Here is an 18,802-nt window from a genome sequence, read left to right on the forward strand (position 1 = left end):
TTCCACATTTTGTTACGTTACAGCCTCATTCTAAAATTGCTTAGATTTGTTTTTTCCCCTCATCAATCTACACATAATAGCACAAAAGGAAAAACAGGAAACAGGAAATATCACATTTACGTAAGTATTCAGACCCTTCACTCAGTACTTTGTTGAAGCACCTTTGGTAGTGATTACAGCCTTGAGTCTTATTGGGTATGACGCGACAAGCTTGGCACACCTGTATTTGGGGAGTTTCTCCCATTCTTCTCTGCAGATTCTTCATGTGCCTTTTACTGAGGAGTGACTTCTGTCTGGCCACTTTACCATAAAGGCCTGATTGGTGGAGTGCTGCAGAGATGGTTGCCCTTCTGGATTTTTTTTCCCATCCCCACAGAGGAACTTTGTCAAAGTGACAATCGTGTTCTTGGTCACCTCCCTGACCAAGGCCCTTCTCCCCTGTTTGGCCGGGCGGCCAGCTCTAGGAAGAGTCTTGGTGGTTCCAAACTTCTTCCATGTCAGAATGATGGAGGCCACTGTGTTCTTGCTGACCTAAAATTCTGCAGACATTTTTTGGTACCCTTCCCCAGATCCGTGCCTCGGCACAATCCTGTGTTGGAGCTCTACGGACAATTCCTTCGACCTCATGGCTTGTTTTTTGCTCTTACATGCACTGTCAACTGTGGGACCTTATATAGACAGGTGTGTGCCTTTCCTTTTCATTTTTAGAAATCCGTTTTAGAATAAGGCTGTAATGTAACAACATTTGCAAAAAGGGAAGGGGTCTGAATACTTTCCGAATGCACTGTATGCTGATTTAACCACACTTGTACTGAACCGAACATTACTGTACTGGCCTAACAGTTGTTAGTTAACATTTTATGCGCCTTTATTGCATTTACTTATGCTCCTTCTCTGCAGGCTTTATACAGTATGTAGTACTTCTGTTATTTGCTCTACCCACAATGCATGATTTGCATGCCCTCTCTCTCCATTCCTCTCTTCTCTCCCCAGTATTCTAATCCTCCATTTGTCAATCCAACATGATTGGTCTTTTCCTCCCCTGTTTTTCTCTCTGTATTTATGACACACTTTGCTGGACTTTCCCAGGAAGTCCCATGCTCTGGTGGAGAGTTGCACATGTCAAGGATCAGTGGGTATGGCAGAGGGCAATGTGGTTTCACTAACTGTTTGTTTTAGCACACGTGTTAACATGGATCGCCGCATTCCCCAGAGACAAAAGAGTCAGCTCTCTCACTGTGAGAGACTATGTGTAGTTATGTGTGAGCGTGTGTGTTCTGTACAAGATATGAAGTACAAAACAGATATTTTCATGTTTGAATTCGTATTTTATTAATAGCAACTTGGAGGGGAACGTTTGACGAGGACTTACTTTCTCAGTACTCCGTACCGTTGAGCTTGTGTGATTAGAGTTGGGGTTTCCCCCTCCCTGTACCCCTGAGATCAGTCACCATGTCTGAAAGAACAGAAAGTTCCAGTCACCCAGAAGTCGTTTGTACAGTCCCTTTATCCCCACCTTCTTGCCATTATACATTTGGGTGTATACACAAGACGTTCAAACAGGCTATGTTTAACTTTTTAATTTATGTTTCTACCTTGTACTGATTGATTTAGATAACTTTGAGTACTTATGTCTGTGTGTGAGCATGCATGTACATGTCCTTGTGTAGATATTAAATCACACACACCAGATGCAATAAAACGGTATGTGAACCATTCGATGTTCTTTCCGTAGCTTGTGACTGTTTCTTGTGGGCTAACCTGTTGATGCTGTTCATAGATTGGGCATCTGAGCTCAGAGCAGGGGAATGGCGCCATTGGTAGGTTGGTGTTGAAGTCTATCAGTTGTGTAGTTTCTCAATGACACACAAACATCACAACATCTGGACTCAGTGAAGGAATAGACTCATTAATGAAAAGAGTAAAATACAGACAACAACATCCAACAGATTGGTCTATTGTAGCTTTGTTAGCACTGCAGTCCCATCATAATAACCCAGATTCACAAGCAATAAAAACCCAAATGGTATAACTGGCTTGACGTGAATACTAACATTACATTTACCCTATGTACTGATATGTGGTTTGAGAACAAAGTTGAGCAGGTATTCACAGGTGCCTTCCCAATTCCCATATCACATGGGTTTGGTTGATTTGGGTGTGTGTATGTGAGAGAGAAGGATAAGTGGTGCGTCTGCATGTCTGCCTAGTTTGTGAGATTGCTCGAGGGAGTCTCCAGTTTTTTGGCAACGTTCTTTCTATGTGTTCTTGTTTCGTGGCAGTGATTTTCTCTCCCGGTCTCTCTCACTTATCTAAGAAATATTGTTTTGTTAACTACCCAATCCTTCCCTTTCTATTGTTTGAAGGGCTGGCTAATGTTTTGCACAATGAAACAAGAGTAGACTGACAAATTGTCATGTACACAAACCAAGACGGGGTATCAGGTTATGGTGTGTGGCAGGGGTTCCCAATTACATTTAGCCGTGGGTCGATAATATTATTAATATTCTTTTTTTTCTTGAGTGGATGGTCGGGGGCCGGAACATAGTAATACATAATTGTACACTGCAAGAAGCCCAAACCGATATAGAATTTGACAAAAACTGAATCATTTCAACTCTTGATTAAATTGGGATGCGTGGGAATACTTGGGAATAGGGTTGGGCGGGATACTGTATCCAGTGGAGGCTCCTCAGGGGAGGACCATCCTCAGTGAATTTCATAAAGATAGTGAAACATTAAAGTTTTCCTTTAGATAAAACTATAGTAAATATATTCATGTCACCAAATAATTGATTTAAACACACTGTTTTGCAATGAAGGTCTACAGTAGCCTCAACAGCACTCTGTAGGATAACACCATGGTGTAGCCGGAGGACAGCTAGCTCCTCTGGGTATATTGACTTCAATACAAAACCTAGGAGGCTCATGGTTCTCACCACCTTCCATAGACTTACACAGTAATTATGACAACTTCCAGAGGACGTCCTCCAACCTATCGGAGCTCTTGCAGCATGAACTGACATGTCCACCCAATCAAAGGATCAAAGAATCTAGTACTAAAAGCACAACCTAGATCTGCAGTACCTAAAATGAGGTGAGTAGTTGTTTCAAAGAGAGAGAAAGACAATAGTTGAACAGTTTTGAACAAATAGATTTCTTCTAAAATGAAGGAGATCAAGACAGAGAGAGAGCTAATATGGTGACAATGATGTAGGCTGTATGTAGCGGTTAGCGATTTATTAGTGATGCACCGATATTACATTTTTGGCCGATACCGATATCCAATATTTTCCTTGCTAAAAAAAACGTCCCCAATACCTGATATTTAAAATTTTAGCTGCCTTTTAAGCATTCTAATACAGTTAAATAGTTAACACACACACATGGACACAGTGGTCTAAGGCACTGCATCTCAGTACAAGAGTCATCACTACAGTCCCTGGTTCGAATCCAGGCTGTATCACATCCGGTTGTGATTGAGAGTCCCACAGGGCAGCGCACAATTGGTCCAGCATCGTCCAGGTTTGGCCGGGGTAAGTCGTCATTGTAAATAAGAATTTGTAACTGACTTAACTGACTTGCCTAGTTAAATAAAGGTTACACACACACACTGACCAAAAAGTTATTTTGTTGGCATTTACGTATGTCCCCATTACCAGTAAAACATAATCAATACATATTTCTTTCACTTACTTGCTGTGCTGTTTCGTTGTTCATTTGTTCAGTCATTTCATTCTCAACCAGGATTGCATCATACATGTCAAGCAGTGAATTTTCAGCTCTGTCCGTCCGTGGCCTCCTCCTCGGGCCAGTAACTATGTTGGCGTTTTTAGCTAATATCAGCCGATTCCGATATGTTCACCGATATATTGTGCATCTCTAGTATATACCGTATTCCAGGTTATTTGGAAATACCCACAGGATGGTTTTCATATACCATCAATACCGTTGAAACTATTTCTTTGAGGTTTTTGAATACATTTCAATATTTGTAGCTACTTTTTAAGTAAATACCTGCAGTGAACTCGTGGAATAAGTTAGGAGATAAAGGAGATTGCGTTCTTCATTTTGCCTGCCACATTATTTTTCATTATGAAGCTTACCGTAGTTCCCCAGAACAGCAGGCAGTCACGTGCTCGTTGTAAAGTGTACAACTGGAGAATGCGGACGCTAGTGAATCCATAGCGTTCTATATTTATTGGTGAGTCCTTCTCTGTTGAGAAGTTAGACTTGTATGTAATTCACTACTAAATGTTTGCCATCAGATATCTTATAACTGTCTAAGATGTGCTATACTCTCCAGCTGTGTATGTAGTTACTTGTTAGCTGAGTATGTGGTTGATTTAATAATGAGACGGGGTGTTAGCTTTCTGCCGTGTTTGAGAAGTCAAAGACCTCTGGATGAGTTATCTGTACAGCTGCCATTTTTTCCCCTGTGCTTCCAACTAGCATTGTTTCCCCCCTCTGCTCCATGTACACATGCTGCTCTTCCATCAGACAAGCATACATCACAACTTTGTTCATTTGCACAATTTCTCTCTTTCCCTTTCGCTTGTAAATGTCCACACTCACTGAAAATGGCTACTCGCTATACTTGTATAACTTTATGAGCTGGAAAACTTGGGGGGCAAATAAAATCACCCACGAGACGAATTTGGCCCGCGGGGTGTCTATTGGGGAAACCTTTTGTATGGTGTGAACCAACTGTTTATCATCTACTGTATCTCTCAACACCTTTAGCGAATGTAAGAAAAGAGCACATTATTGTGAGAAAATTATTCATCAGAATGTGGGAGAGGAGAGGTAGGATGTCAGAGGAAAGGAAAGTGGAGACAGTGACTACATGGAGAGGGAAAGGAAAGGGTGCAGCACACTTCCTGTATCTGTTTCCTTCCTCTCATCTCTAAAAAGAGACACCACAATAGAGCAGTAGTGTGATACACACACTCGCAAAGACTACTTACATGAATAGACACCAATACTAATGTGCAAAAACATTTATTTTTTTAATGGTTTGTTGAATGTACTTTAAAATATTCTGAATTCACAAAATTACTTGTGATAGTTTGGGTCATGTGTGGCTGTAGTCCCACTCCCAGCAGGAGCTGTAGTTCTGCTGTATGAGGATTGGACTCAGTGCCTGGGCTGTTACTTCTGGACTGGAGGAGAACCTGTTCCCCTACCTCTAACTAGGGCTGTGGGCGTCAGGACATTTTGTCAGCCAGTGATTGTCAAGCAAATAACTGCCAGTCACACGGTATTTGACTGTTCGTTTACATAAACACGTTTAGCATCTCCTGGCTTCCACACATAGCCTACAAGCCACTGATGCAGACCTTTGGAACATCTACATGAAAAAAGTGAGATCGATGGCATTCCACAACTGTCCCAGAGTTTACATACTCGAAGGAATGAGCGTTACACCGAGGCCTGTACTGGAGCGGGATCAATTTGGAGGTGGAGGGTTTGTCATGGTCTGGGACCATGTTATGCTCTACAGTTATGCTCTACACCGGTTGCAAAGAGGATTAATGTGCTTAATTTGAAGAAGTTACTTGGATACTTTAGTTGTGATACAAAACATATAGGCCTATCGGCTAGGCTACATGAGGTGTGCGAATATGATTTGAAAAAGTAAAAAAAAGGCATATGCTGTTTATTGCCTTAACGCACACGCTGGGCATCCTTCACAAGTGTTAATAAACTCAGCAAAAAAAGAAACGTTCTCTCACTGTCAACTGCGTTTATTTTCAACAAACTTAACATGTGTAAATATTTGTATGAACATAACAAGATTCAACAACTGAGACATAAACTGAACAAGTTCCACAGACATGTGACAAACAGAAATGGAATAATGTGTCCCTGATCAAAGGAGGGGTGAAAATCAAAAGTAACAGTCAGTATCTGGTGTGGCGACTAGCTGCATTAAGTACTGCAGTGCATCTCCTCCTCATGGACTGCACCAGATTTGTCAGTTCTTGCTGTGAGATGTTACCCCACTCTTCCACCAAGGCACTTGCAAGTTCCAGGACATTTCTGGGGTGAATGGCCCTAGCCCTCACCCTCCGATCCAACAGCTCCCAGACGTGCTCAATGGGATTGAGATCCGGGCTCTTTGTTGGCCATGGCAGAACACTGACATCCCTGTCTTGCAGGAACTCACGCACAGACTGAGCAGTATGGCTGGTGGCATTGTCATGCTGGAGGGTCATGTCAGGATGAGCCTGCAGGAAGGGTACCACATGAGGGAGGAGGATGTCTTCCCTGTCTTGCCTGCAATGACAACAAGCTCAGACTGATTATGCTGTGACACACCGTCCCAGACCATGACAGACCCTCCGCCTCCAAATTGATCCCGTTCCAGAGTACAGGCCTCGGTGTAATGCTCATTCCTTCGACGATAAATGCGAATCCGACCATCACCCCTGGTGAGACAAAACCCCGACTTCTCAGTGAAGAGCACTTTTTGCCAGTCCTGTCTGGTCCAGTGACGATGGGTTTGTGCACATAGGCAACATTGTTGCCGGGGATGTCTGGTGAGGACCTGCCTACAAGCCCTACAAGCCCTCAGTCCAGCCTCTCTCAGCCTATTGCGGACAGTGTGATCACTGTTGGAGGGATTGTGGGTTTCTGGTGTAACTCGGGCAGTTGTTTTTGCCATCCTGTACCTGTCCCGCAGGTGTGATGTTTGGATGTACCGATCCTGTGCAAGTGTTGTTACATGTGGTCTGCCACTGCGAGGACAATCAGCTGTCCATCCTGTCTCCCTGTAGCGATGTCTTAGGCGTCTCACAGTATGGACATAGCAATTTATTGCCCTGGCCACATCTGCAGTCCTCATGCCTCCTTGCAGCATGCCTAAGGCACGTTCACGCAGATGAGCAGGGACCCTGGGCATCTTTCTTTTGGTCTTTTTCAGAGTCAGTAGAAAGGCCTCTTTAGTGTCCTAAGTTTTCATAACTCTGACCTTTAATTACCTACCATCTGTAAGCTGTTAGTGTCTTAACACCCGTCCACAGGTGCATGTTCATTAATTGTATATTGTTCAATGAACAAGCATGAGAAACAGTGTTTAAATCCTTTACAATGAAGATCTGTGTAGTTATTTGGATTTTTACAAATAATCTTTGAAAGACAGAGTCCTGAAAAGGAACGCCCCCCCCCCCCCCCTCTCCCTTTGTTCATGGACACATTATTCCATTTCTGTTAGTCACATGTTTGTGGAACTTGTTCAGTTTATGTCTGTTGTGAAACCTTTTGTTCATACAAATATTTGCACATGTTATGTTTGCTGAAAATAAACGCAGTTGACAGTGAGAGGGCGTTTCTTTTTTTGCTGAGTTTGTCTGTACACATAAACATACACAACCCTATTAACACACACTGTTACACAGTCATGCACATTGTTTACACGCATGTACTCACAGATGACATCACACCCATGGATTATGAGCAAGACCAATATTACATACAGTAAGTACCCTGATGTGTATTTTAACCAATACAATTCTACTTCTCTGTCAATCATGGAATCAAACAGCAGATGTTTAAATTGAGGGGGTAAGGGAAGGGATATGTCCATGTTTTTCACTGGATCTCTGTGAATTTATTTTGCTTCCCAGAGAATAATCTTTTGGGAAAGATCACTCGACTTTAATCCTATGCAATAAATGACCTCAGGGATGACCCTCTCACCATCCATACTGCTTTTGATTAGAGTGGAATGACCATTGACACGTGACCATTTCTCCTCCCACTCACTTACTGTCATGTGAAATAAATAAATGCTGTATTGGTTGATAATTTTATTGTAATTGTTTGTGATGCATGAATGATATCATACTGGGTGTCTAATGTCGTGTTGTGGTGATTTCAGCAGGAGGAGGAAGACCCAGACCGGGGACAACCATGTATAAGATGTGGAGACCAGTGTCCTGGCTTTCGCATGCATGGCTGGAGGTAGGCCTCGCATACTCCTGTCACATACTCCTCACAGGAACATAGACACTGTTTTCAAGATGTTTCATGTGATTATATTTCATGCCATGGGTTTCTTTCCTTTTCATTTGGGAGTCATAACTCATAAGTTATGTTGCAATCTACTGCAGAGATAGCCTGCAAAGTTCTGTCATACTTTCCAAGTCTATGCCCAAACAGTTCGAACTTCTAATTTTAAAAATGAATCTCTCCAGAAATAAGTCTCACTGTTGCCGCCTGCTACCGACCCCCCTCAGCTCCCAGCTGTGCCCTGGACACCATCTGTGAATTGATCGCTCCCCATCTAGCTTCAGAGTTTGTTCTGTTAGGTGACCTAAACTGGGATATGCTTAACACCCCGGCAGTCCTACAATCTAAGCTTGATGCCCTCAAATCATCAAGGAACCCACCAGGTACAACCCTAAATCCGTAAACATGGGCACCCTAATAGACATTATCCTGACCAACTTGCCCTCCAAATACACCTCTGCTGTCTTCAATCAAGATCTCAGCGATCACTGCCTCATTGCCTGTATCCGCCACGGGTCCACGGTCAAACGACCACCCCTCATCACTGTCAAACGCTGCCTGAAACACTTCTGCGAGCAGGCCTTTCTAATCGACCTGGCCCGGGTACCCTGGAAGGATATTGACCTCATCCCGTCAGTTGAGGATGCCTGGTCATTCTTTAAAAGTTACTTCCTCACCATATTAGACAAGCATGCTCCGTTCAAAAAATGCAGAACCAAGAACAGATATAGCCCTTGGTTCACTCCAGACCTGACTGCCCTCGACCAGCACAAAAACATCCTGTGGCGAACTGCGATAGCATCGAAGAGCCCCCGTGATATGCAACTGTTCAGGGAAGTCAGGAACCAATACATGCAGTCAGTCAGGAAAGCAAAGGCCAGCTTTTTCAAGCAGAAATTTGCATCCTGTAGCTCTAACTCCAAAAAGTTCTGGGATACTGTAAAGTCCATGGAAAACAAGAGCACCTCCTCCCAGCTGCCCACTGCACTGAGGCTAGATAACACGGTCACCACTGATAAGTCCGTGATAATCGAAAACTTCAACAAACATTTCTCAATGACTGGCCATGCCTTCCACCTGGCGACTCCAACCTTGGCCAGCAGCCCCGCCCGGCCCGCTGCTACTCGCCCAAACCTCCCCAGCTTCTCCTTTACCCATATCCAGATAGCAGATGTTCTGAAAGAGCTGGAAAATCTGGACCCATACAAATCAGCTGGGCTTGACAATCTGGACCCCCTATTTCTGAAACTGTCCGCCGCCATTGTCGCACCCCCTATTACCAGCCTGTTCAACCTCTCCTTCGTATCATCTGAGATCCCCAAGGATTGGAAAGCTACCGCTGTCATTCCCCTCTTCAAAGGGGGAGACACCCTGGACCCAAACTGTTACAGACCTATATCCATCCTGCCCTGCCTAGCTAAGGTCTTCGAAAGCCAAGTCAACAAACAGATCACTGACCATCTCGAATCCCACCGTACCTTCTCCGCTGTGCAATCCGGTTTCCGAGCCGGTCACGGGTGCACCTCAGCCACGCTCAAGGTACTAAACGATATCATAACCGCCATCGATAAAAGACATTACTGTGCAGCCGTCTTCATCGACCTGGCCAAGGCTTTCGACTCTGTCAATCACCATATTCTTATCGGCAGACTCAATAGCCTCGGTTTTTCTAATGACTGCCTTGCCTGGTTCACCAACTACTTTGCAGACAGAGTTCAGTGTGTCAAATCGGAGGGCATGTTGTCCGGTCCTCTTGCAGTCTCTATGGGGGTACCACAGGGTTCAATTCTCGGGCCGACTCTTTTCTCTGTATACATCAATGATGTTGCTCTTGCTGCGGGCGATTCCCTGATCCACCTCTACGCAGACGACACCATTCTGTATACTTCCGGCCCTTCCCTGGACACTGTGCTATCTAACCTCCAAACGAGCTTCAATGCCATACAACACTCCTTCCGTGGCCTCCAACTGCTCTTAAATGCTAGTAAAACCAAATGCATGCTTTTCAACCGTTCGCTGCCTGCACCCGCACGCCCGACTAGCATCACCACCCTGGACGGTTCCGACCTAGAATATGTGGACATCTATAAGTACCTAGGTGTCTGGCTAGACTGCAAACTCTCCTTCCAGACTCATATCAAACATCTCCAATCCAAAATCAAATCTAGAGTCGGCTTTCTATTCCGGAACAAAGCCTCCTTCACTCACGCCGCCAAACTTACCCTAGTAAAACTGACTATCCTACCGATCCTCGACTTCGGCGATGTCATCTACAAAATAGCTTCCAATACTCTACTCAGCAAACTGGATGCAGTTTATCACAGTGCCATCCGTTTTGTTACTAAAGCACCTTATACGACCCACCACTGCGACCTGTATGCCCTAGTCGGCTGGCCCTCGCTACATGTTCGTCGTCAGACCCACTGGCTCCAGGTCATCTACAAGGCTATGCTAGGTAAAGTGCCGCCTTATCTCAGTTCACTGGTCACGATGGCTACACCCACCCGTAGCACGCGCTCCAGCAGGTGTATCTCACTGATCATCCCTAAAGCCAAAACCTCATTTGGACGCCTTTCCTTCCAGTTCTCTGCTGCCTGCGACTGGAACAAATTGCAAAAATCTCTGAAGTTGGAGACTTTTATCTCCCTCAACAACTTTAAAAATCTGCTATCCGAGCAGCTAACCGATCGCTGCAGCTGTACATAGTCCATCTGTAAACTACCCACCCAATTTACCTACCTCACCCCCATACTGCTTTTATTTATTTACTTTTCTGCTCTTTTGCACACCAGTATCTCTTCTTGCACATGATCATCTGATGATTTATCACTCCAGTGTTAATCTGCTAAATTGTAATTATTCGATTTATTGCCTACCTCAAGCCTTTTGCACACATTGTATATAGATTCTCTTTTTCCTACCATGTTATTGACTTGTTTATTGTTTACTCCATGTGTAACTCTGTGTTGTTGTCTGTTCACACTGCTATGCTTTATCTTGGCCAGGTCGCAGTTGCAAATGAGAACTTGTTCTCAACTAGCCTACCTGGTTAAATAAAGGTGAAATAAAAAAAATAAAAAATAAAATAAGTAGGATAGGTATGATCACAGTGTAGGCAGTGCTCTCTTGTGTGTTGCATGGCCGTCACTATTTGGTTGTAACATACTTATTGAGGAAGAGTCATATGGCTAACTTCCATTCTTTATTGGGTGATTTCTGACAACAATATGGTTTCTCTGTGTGTTTGTATGTTAGAGTGGACTGGGGATTGGAGAGCTGATTAACCAAACTGTCCATGTGGAGAGTAGGTCTAGATATTGACTCAAACATTATCCACACACAACACATTTACCACATCCAGAACAGATAAAGCATTCAGTAATGTGAAAGAAAAGGGCATAGAGAATCTCGGGGGAAAAAACTGAGAACAGCTGCACTTTGTGTGAGTGGACGTTATCCACACACAACACAAACAACCTCTGAGTGCAAGGGTTTACCATTAGAAATGCTAGCTTCATGTGGTTTAGCACATTTAAAACTTTTGAAAGGGTTCATAGCAGAGACCTATGACATGCTGTGGTTGGACGGAGCTCTCTGATTATACATGTAGCCTATACACTGTAATCTAACAATTTTACAACAACTACCTAATACACACAAATCTAAGTAAAGTAATGGAATAATAATATCTACACTAACGTTCAAAAGTTTGGAGTCACTTATAAATGTCCTTGTTTTTGAAAGAAAAGCAAAAAAAAATGTCCATCAAAATAACATCAAATTGATCAGAAATACAGTGTAGACATTGTTAATGTTGTAAATGACTATTGTAGATGGAAACGGCAGATTTTTAATGGAATATCTACATAGGTGTACAGAGGCCCATTATCAGCAACCATCACCCCTTTGTTCCAATGGCACGTTGTGTTAGCTAATCCAAGTTTATCCTTTTTAAAAGGCAAATTGGTCATTAAAAAGACCTTTTGCAATAATGTTAGCACAGCTGAAAACTGTTGTTCTGATTAAATAAGCAATAAAACTGGCCTTCTTTAGACTAGTTGAGTATCTGGAGCAGCAGCATTTCTGGGCCAAAAGGCATGTGGGAGACTCTCCAAACATATAGAAGAAAGTACTCTGGTCAGATAAAACAAAAATGTAGCTTTTAGGCCATCAAGGAAAACGCTATGTCTGACCCAGCACCTCTCAACCCAACACCTCTCATCCCCCGAGAACACCATCCCCACAGTGAAGCATGGTGGTGCCAGCATCATGCTGTAGGGATGTTTTTCATTGGCAGGGACTGAGAAACTGGTCAGACTTGAAGGAATGATGGATTGCGCTAAATACAGGGACATTCTTGAGGGAAACCTGTTTTAGTCTTCCAGAGATTTGAGACTGGGACAGAGGTTCACCTTCCAGCAGGACAATGACCCTAAGCATACTGCGAAAGCAACACTCAAGTGGTTTAAGGGGAAACATTTAAATGTCTTGGAATGGCCCAGTCAAAGCCCAGACTTCAATCCAATTGAGAATCTGTGGTGTGACTTAAAGATTGCTGTACACCAGCGGAATCCATCCAACTTGAAGGAGCTGGAGCAGTTGCCTTGAAGAATGGGCAAAAATCCCTGTGGCTAGATGTGCCAAGCTTATTTAGACATACCCAAGAGACTTGGAGCTGTAATTGTTGCAAAAGGTGGCTCGACAAAGTATTGACTTTGGGGGGGATGAATAGTAATGCACGCTCAAATGTTCTGTTTTTTTTGTCTTATTTCTTGCTTGTTTCACAATAAAAAATATTTTGCATCTTCAAGGTGGTAGGCATGTTGTGTAAATCAAATTATACAAACCCACCAAAAATCTATTTTAATTCCAGGTTGTAAGGCAACAAAATAGGAAAAATGCCAATGAGGGTGAATACTTTCGCAAGCCATTGTAGATATTCCATAAAAATCTGCCGTTTCCAGCTACAATAGTCATTTACAACATTAACAATGTCTACACTGTATTTCTGATTAATTTGATCTTATTTTAATGGACAAAATTTGCTCTTCTTTCAAAAACAAGAACATTTCCTAAGTGACCCCAAACTTTTGAACGGTAGTGTACATATAGGTTTGAGCCTCTGTCTTTCGGTGTCTCACACATTTTAAAAGAATATACACTCCCGTACATCAGTCGTGAGTCTTGTGACAGAGGAAAGACTATTTTTACGTGCTTCAGCACTCGGCGGTACCGTTCTGTGAGCTTGTGTGGCCTACCACTTCGAGGTTGAGCTGTTGTTGCTCCTAGGCGTTTCCACTTCACAATAACAGCACTTACAGTTGACCCGGGGCGGAAATGTGACGAACTGACTTGTTGGAAAGGTGGCATCCTATGACGGTGCCACGTTGAAAGTCACTGAGCTCTTCAGTACGGGCCATTCTACTGCAAATCTTTGTCTATGGTGATTGCATGGCTGTATGCTCGATTTTATACACCTGTCAGCAATGGGTTTGGCTGAAATAGCTGAAATCCACACATTTTGGCCATGTAGTGTATGTATAAAAACACTCAAATAAAAAGTGACATTCTGTACTATCGTCTCAAATAAAACATTTGATCTCAGAGCCAAAATGAAAGTTGAAGCTTCACTGACCAAATAAATATGGAGAGAGTGTATACAGCTCACTGTGCCCCTGAAAAGGAGTGTCTGTCTGTTGAAGTGTTTTTCAACCACCTATGGTCATTTAGGTGTCCAGTCAGTGTCCTTGTGTCTTTCTGAGGAACAACTAGTTTTCCTCTCCCCTTTCTTCTGTGTTTGCAGTCTCCCTGAATGAATCCTCTTCACTCCTCCCATCCCCTCTCCTCCTCAGTGTGTCCAGCCCATTGGCTCTCTTAGTTAGTCCTAATCCTGTCCTCCCTCCCCTCCTCAGTGTGTCCAGCCCATTGGGTCTCTTAGTTAGTCCTAATCCTGTCCTCCCTCTCCTCCTCAGTGTGTCCAGCCCATTGGGTCTCTTAGTTAGTCCTAATCCTGTCCTCCCTCTCCTCCTCAGTGTGTCCAGCCCATTGGGTCTCTTAGTTAGTCCTAATCCTGTACGTCACCCTAATAAGATTAGCCCTTTCAGATCCGGCTACTGCCGCCACCGCTGTGATGAAGCCCTAAACTTCTCTCCCCCTCCCTGAATCTCTCCCTCCCTCCTCCCCATCCCTTTCTTTCAGATGCTGCTGTGATAGAGCCACCACTGCTGTGATAGAGCCACCCCTCCTTCAACCCATCCCTCTCTGACTTTTCACTGTCTTCATACAGTTAATAAGCACTTTGAGGAAGGGCAGTTTAGAAGGTTTTGAGTTTGGACCGGTACATTTTAAAAATATTTTTGTAGATGCAATGTACATTCGCACAAGGCTTGAAGTTAACACACTTCTGACTATTTTCTGAAGTATTCCCTTTATTAGTTGTTTTAGTGAATTGAGACAATAGCCACATTTCATGGTAGTTTTGACAGAGAGAGAGAGAGTTCTGGGTTAAACAATGCAGCATACACAAACACACATTGGGCCTTCAGAAGATAAGCCAACCCTGGCTGGCAGATTGAACTAATAAAGAGTCAGATAGAAGAAACACAGACTGGGTTCTACTTAAGCAATAAGGCACGAGGGGGTGTGGTATATGGCCCATATACCATGGCTAAGATATGTTCTTAAGCACGATGAAACGCGTATACAGTCCTTAACCGTGGTATATTACCCATATACCACAAACCCCCGAGGTGCCTTTATGCTATTATAAACTGGTTACCAATGTAATTAGAGCAGTAAAAATACATTTTTGTCATACCCATGGTAAACGGTCTGATATACCACAGCTGTCTGCCAATCAGCATTCAGGGCTCAAACCACCCAGTTTATAAAATGGAATAAAGGCTGCAAGGAGGGTATTCATTTCTATCAAATTATTCTAATTGTGTGCTTGCGCCCTTGGTTATTATGTCCCTGTGTTAAGGTCAAGTCAACAGGCTTTGAAGACAAACAGTCCTTAATCTAAAGCACATGGTGACTCTACTGTACTTTATACTGTTGTGCTAAAAACACAGACAAACCAGATAAAAGAACCAGATATAAAACTGCAACTATCATCATATCATTGATGTGTTTACCATACATCTTTGGTATGGTTATATTCATCTTTGGTATGGTGAAGTTATTGAAAGACATTTGGGCAGAATAGAGAGGGTACTTGGTTTGAGGTCTGGTGACAGGGAGTTTTTGTTGAATGTTCCAGTCTGATATCAGGGCAAGAATAATGAGAGATGTGTAATCCTTTTAAGCAGGAGGTGTCAGAACCACAGTTACTTCCCAGTTACCACAGAGCAGAATGGTTAAATGATTGAGATGTATGGGGGTCACTGTTTAACATCTTAAAGACTCCAGAGTTCAGGACAAATGGCATCTCCTTTATTAACCCATTCACAGTACTATGGAAGACAAACAGGCAAGTGACCAAAGAGCTCAGCTGTTTAACCACACTGTCAGGGCAGTGATCCATCATCAACCTGCTCTCTCCCAGGCAGGGCCGGGGCAGAGGCCTCTTAGGCAGGGTGCAGATGGCTCCACTACCCCATCCACCAGAGGAGGAATTAAGTTACTTGTGACCCCATAGGTCCCAGTCAGTGACACTGAGACACAGAGTGCTCAAAGCCAGCCTCCCCTATTAGTTGGTAAGAACAGGCAGGTGGCGTGGCGATTACTCAGGCACGAATTAGTGACCACAGAGCAAGCATTCTGAGAAAGTGTCCATCTGTTTCTCAGAGGGATAGATGGATATATCTAATCTGGACTCAGAGCACTATCAGGCCACAGAGAGAGATACTGTAGCTACTCAGTTTAAATCACAGCTAGTCACACCAAGAGCAGAGCAGACACATTCATCCCAAGAGGGTTATTGGTCACTGTACTGTACAAACTGGTTAGTACATTACCCATTTGACACATGTATGGCCAAAACAAATGGGGATGGATTGAGTGGCTAATGATACATCTAAAAAGTGACTTTTGAATTTGTTATAAGTTGTGATTGTATGGAAGAGTGAGTATCTTATTACTTATCTTGTCAGGGTTGATGGCACACTTGTTGATGTTTGAACAGTTAAATAGTTATTCCAGGCAAGAGTGAGAGAAACGGGAAAAGGGGCATGAACAGAGAAAGATAAAAGAGAGATTGACAAGCGAGGCAATTTAACATAGATCTAAGGACAAAGGGCCTTTTGGGTTGGATCTGTTGATTGACAGGTCATCCTGGAGTGATTGACAGTGAGGTCAGATGAGCTGTTATGATTTTGGACTTCTTAGAGGCCTGTAGCCAGGCCAAGATGTTCTCTGAAATGCCATCCTTTAATTGGTCAAAATGGCTTGATGTCCAAACATAAGCATTTTTTATCTGTGCTGCATTGCTCATCTTGATTAGACTTGTCAGAACATAGAATGATTAATTCCCAAATTAAGTTGTTATAGAATCTGCTCCAATTATTTCAAACATTAAAGCTGACGGCATTGGTGTGTATGTGTGTTCTGAAAATGTGAGAGGTCAAATTTAACTATTGCACGCTTTTTAGAAGTGTGGAGAAACCATGCAGTGAATGGAAAGAATGTAGTGTGTGTGTGTGTGTGTGTGTCCAGAGACTTTGGTCAACTCTTATCAGATGGGGGTAGAGGGATGGTGTGGGGGAGGGATACATTGAAAAGAGACATGTTGAGAGAGAAAACACATTTCTGCTGGTAAGGAGCTGCCTCATCTTGAACTCAGCTCTGACAAGGCAGACAGACAGACAGGCAGCAGCACGATGTGACTAAATCTGAGATCAGATTCTGAGACGCTTCACTATAGCACCGGTCTGGATAGGAGGATGTTACAGAGTCAGCATGGATTTCTTTGTGACGTTGATGACGAAAGGTAAACGTCTTGGATAATTCCTGCTTTACTTTTTTGTTTTGTTGTATGTAGCCACTAATTGGAAGGCTTAACACTCATCAAACAGAAAGTAAAAGTCCTTGTGTGTACTTGAATGTGTTAGGTCATAGCGGATAGTAGGAAGTGGATAGTGGGGTCCCTACTCGCCAGAGGGAGAGGGTTTAGAATTTAGATTGAGCCTGTTAGCACTGCTAGCAGATTTGAAAACAGGACCGCTAATGATTGTAATTTGTGTTGTGGCATTCCAAAAGTGAAAATAAGCAGAGAGAGAGTTATTTCTGCTCCCCTCCAAGAGGGCTAGTAGGGAATATGGAAGTTATTGAGGATTATGTGTCAGGATTATGTGGTCCTGCTGTGCAGTATGTACTGTGCACTAATGGAAGTTACAGAGTCTCCATGCTGGCCCAGTTCACAATGTTTTACTCTGTTTAGTGGTTAAGACCAGATTAGAGTACCACAAGCTAATAGGTATTTTATTCGAATAATTTTTTAGACATGTGCTTCGTTAAAAAAATGTAGAGTATAAAAGAAGGATATACTGTATATGTTTCTAATATATAATACTAGTGAACTACGCTAAAGCCATCAGTACTGTGTGAAAAGACCAGAGAGGTCATAGTAAACATTTAGGCCATGTGACAGAGCAATGATTTCTGACCTCAGTAGCATCACAGAGAAGCAGCCTACACTACTTTACTGTATCCTTCTGCCCAGCAGTCAGTCATGTACGGGATTATCCACAACCAGAGTCACTGTTTACATATCAACACAAAGAAAGATGCCTCAACAACAACAACTGTTACAGCCACAGTGCGCTGACGCCCAGCCGGTTGTGACGTAACCTGAGAATTGGAGGCGTAACAGGGATTACAGGCCAAACATATCACATCCGCATCTGCTCTGTGACCACAGTAGCACCGCCGGTCATTTCTGAGGGTCTCTTGGCAGTGGCTGGGTGTGGCGGCTGAGTGTGCCATCCTGGCATTCAAGCTAAATATACTCTAAATGGCAAGCTAGATGTCTTTCCAGGCTGGCAAAGAGATACAAGTGGGTTAATAACAATCAAGCCCATTTGCAAGCACAGACCTACACATCATTTAAAATGAATTGCTCTGGTGCAATAGCATTTCATGTTGGACTTGGAAACTATACTCTAGACAACTCTTTGCTGATTACCTTCCTGATAAATCTCCCTGTTATTTTGAGGAGCTGGTGGGTGGCTGGATAACATTCCCTGGTACATGTAATGGTTTTCCAGCTGCCTGCATGCTGTGGGGCATCTGTACCAGCACGTGCACACACACACACAAGTGACTCTGTGTTGTACGGTGGCTCTTACATCCACACACGTACAGTGTACACACGCTCTGAGGACAAACAGCTGGGGCTAGATTGTGGCTTGTGAGTTTTGCCAGCATGGCTTACCCTGATGTGACCTGCTATGTTTACCATGATTTATACTGAACCCACTGCACTACAACCTGGCCTTATAAGGAGCTCAGGCAGCCAGGGTTGGAAACGATCCGCAGGAGAGCTGTTCAGTTTAATATTTTATTGGGAAGGGAATAGTAGTAAGGATGAGATGGGAGACTTTAGAACAGGGGATTGAAAGTGAATGCTGTTTATCCACATGAAAGGATTGGTGTTTGTGTGTGTTTTAAGGGGGATGTCTACGCAAAGCGGCTTTGTCCTCCATCTGTGTCTGAGGAGCTGGCCTTGAGCCGCAAATACCAGCTGAGGGCCTGTTATGCAATCACACAAGAACCAGAGAGATACTGTTTATACAGGAGCCCACACACTGATGCATCCACACATGTAATGCCTACACATACATGAACACAT

General features: G+C 43.4%; 1 protein-coding gene across 2 annotated transcripts in view; it reads left to right on the forward strand.

Annotated features, from left to right (window-relative positions):
* The window catches only part of LOC129829861 (prickle-like protein 1), a 46,566-nt gene that overhangs the window by 7,722 nt on the left and 20,042 nt on the right, over positions 1-18,802 (forward strand). The window contains exon 2 of one of the 2 annotated variants that reach the window (XM_055891844.1): positions 7,883-7,965. In XM_055891844.1, coding sequence (XP_055747819.1) covers positions 7,883-7,965 — 83 coding nt within the window. Of the gene's footprint in view, positions 1-7,882; positions 7,966-16,754; positions 16,943-18,802 lie in introns of those variants that run through there. The other variant, XM_055891845.1, reaches the window with a different exon arrangement.

The sequence above is a fragment of the Salvelinus fontinalis genome, chromosome 31 (genome assembly GCF_029448725.1).
Source record: "Salvelinus fontinalis isolate EN_2023a chromosome 31, ASM2944872v1, whole genome shotgun sequence".
In the NCBI taxonomy this organism is placed as follows: Eukaryota; Metazoa; Chordata; class Actinopteri; order Salmoniformes; family Salmonidae; genus Salvelinus; species Salvelinus fontinalis.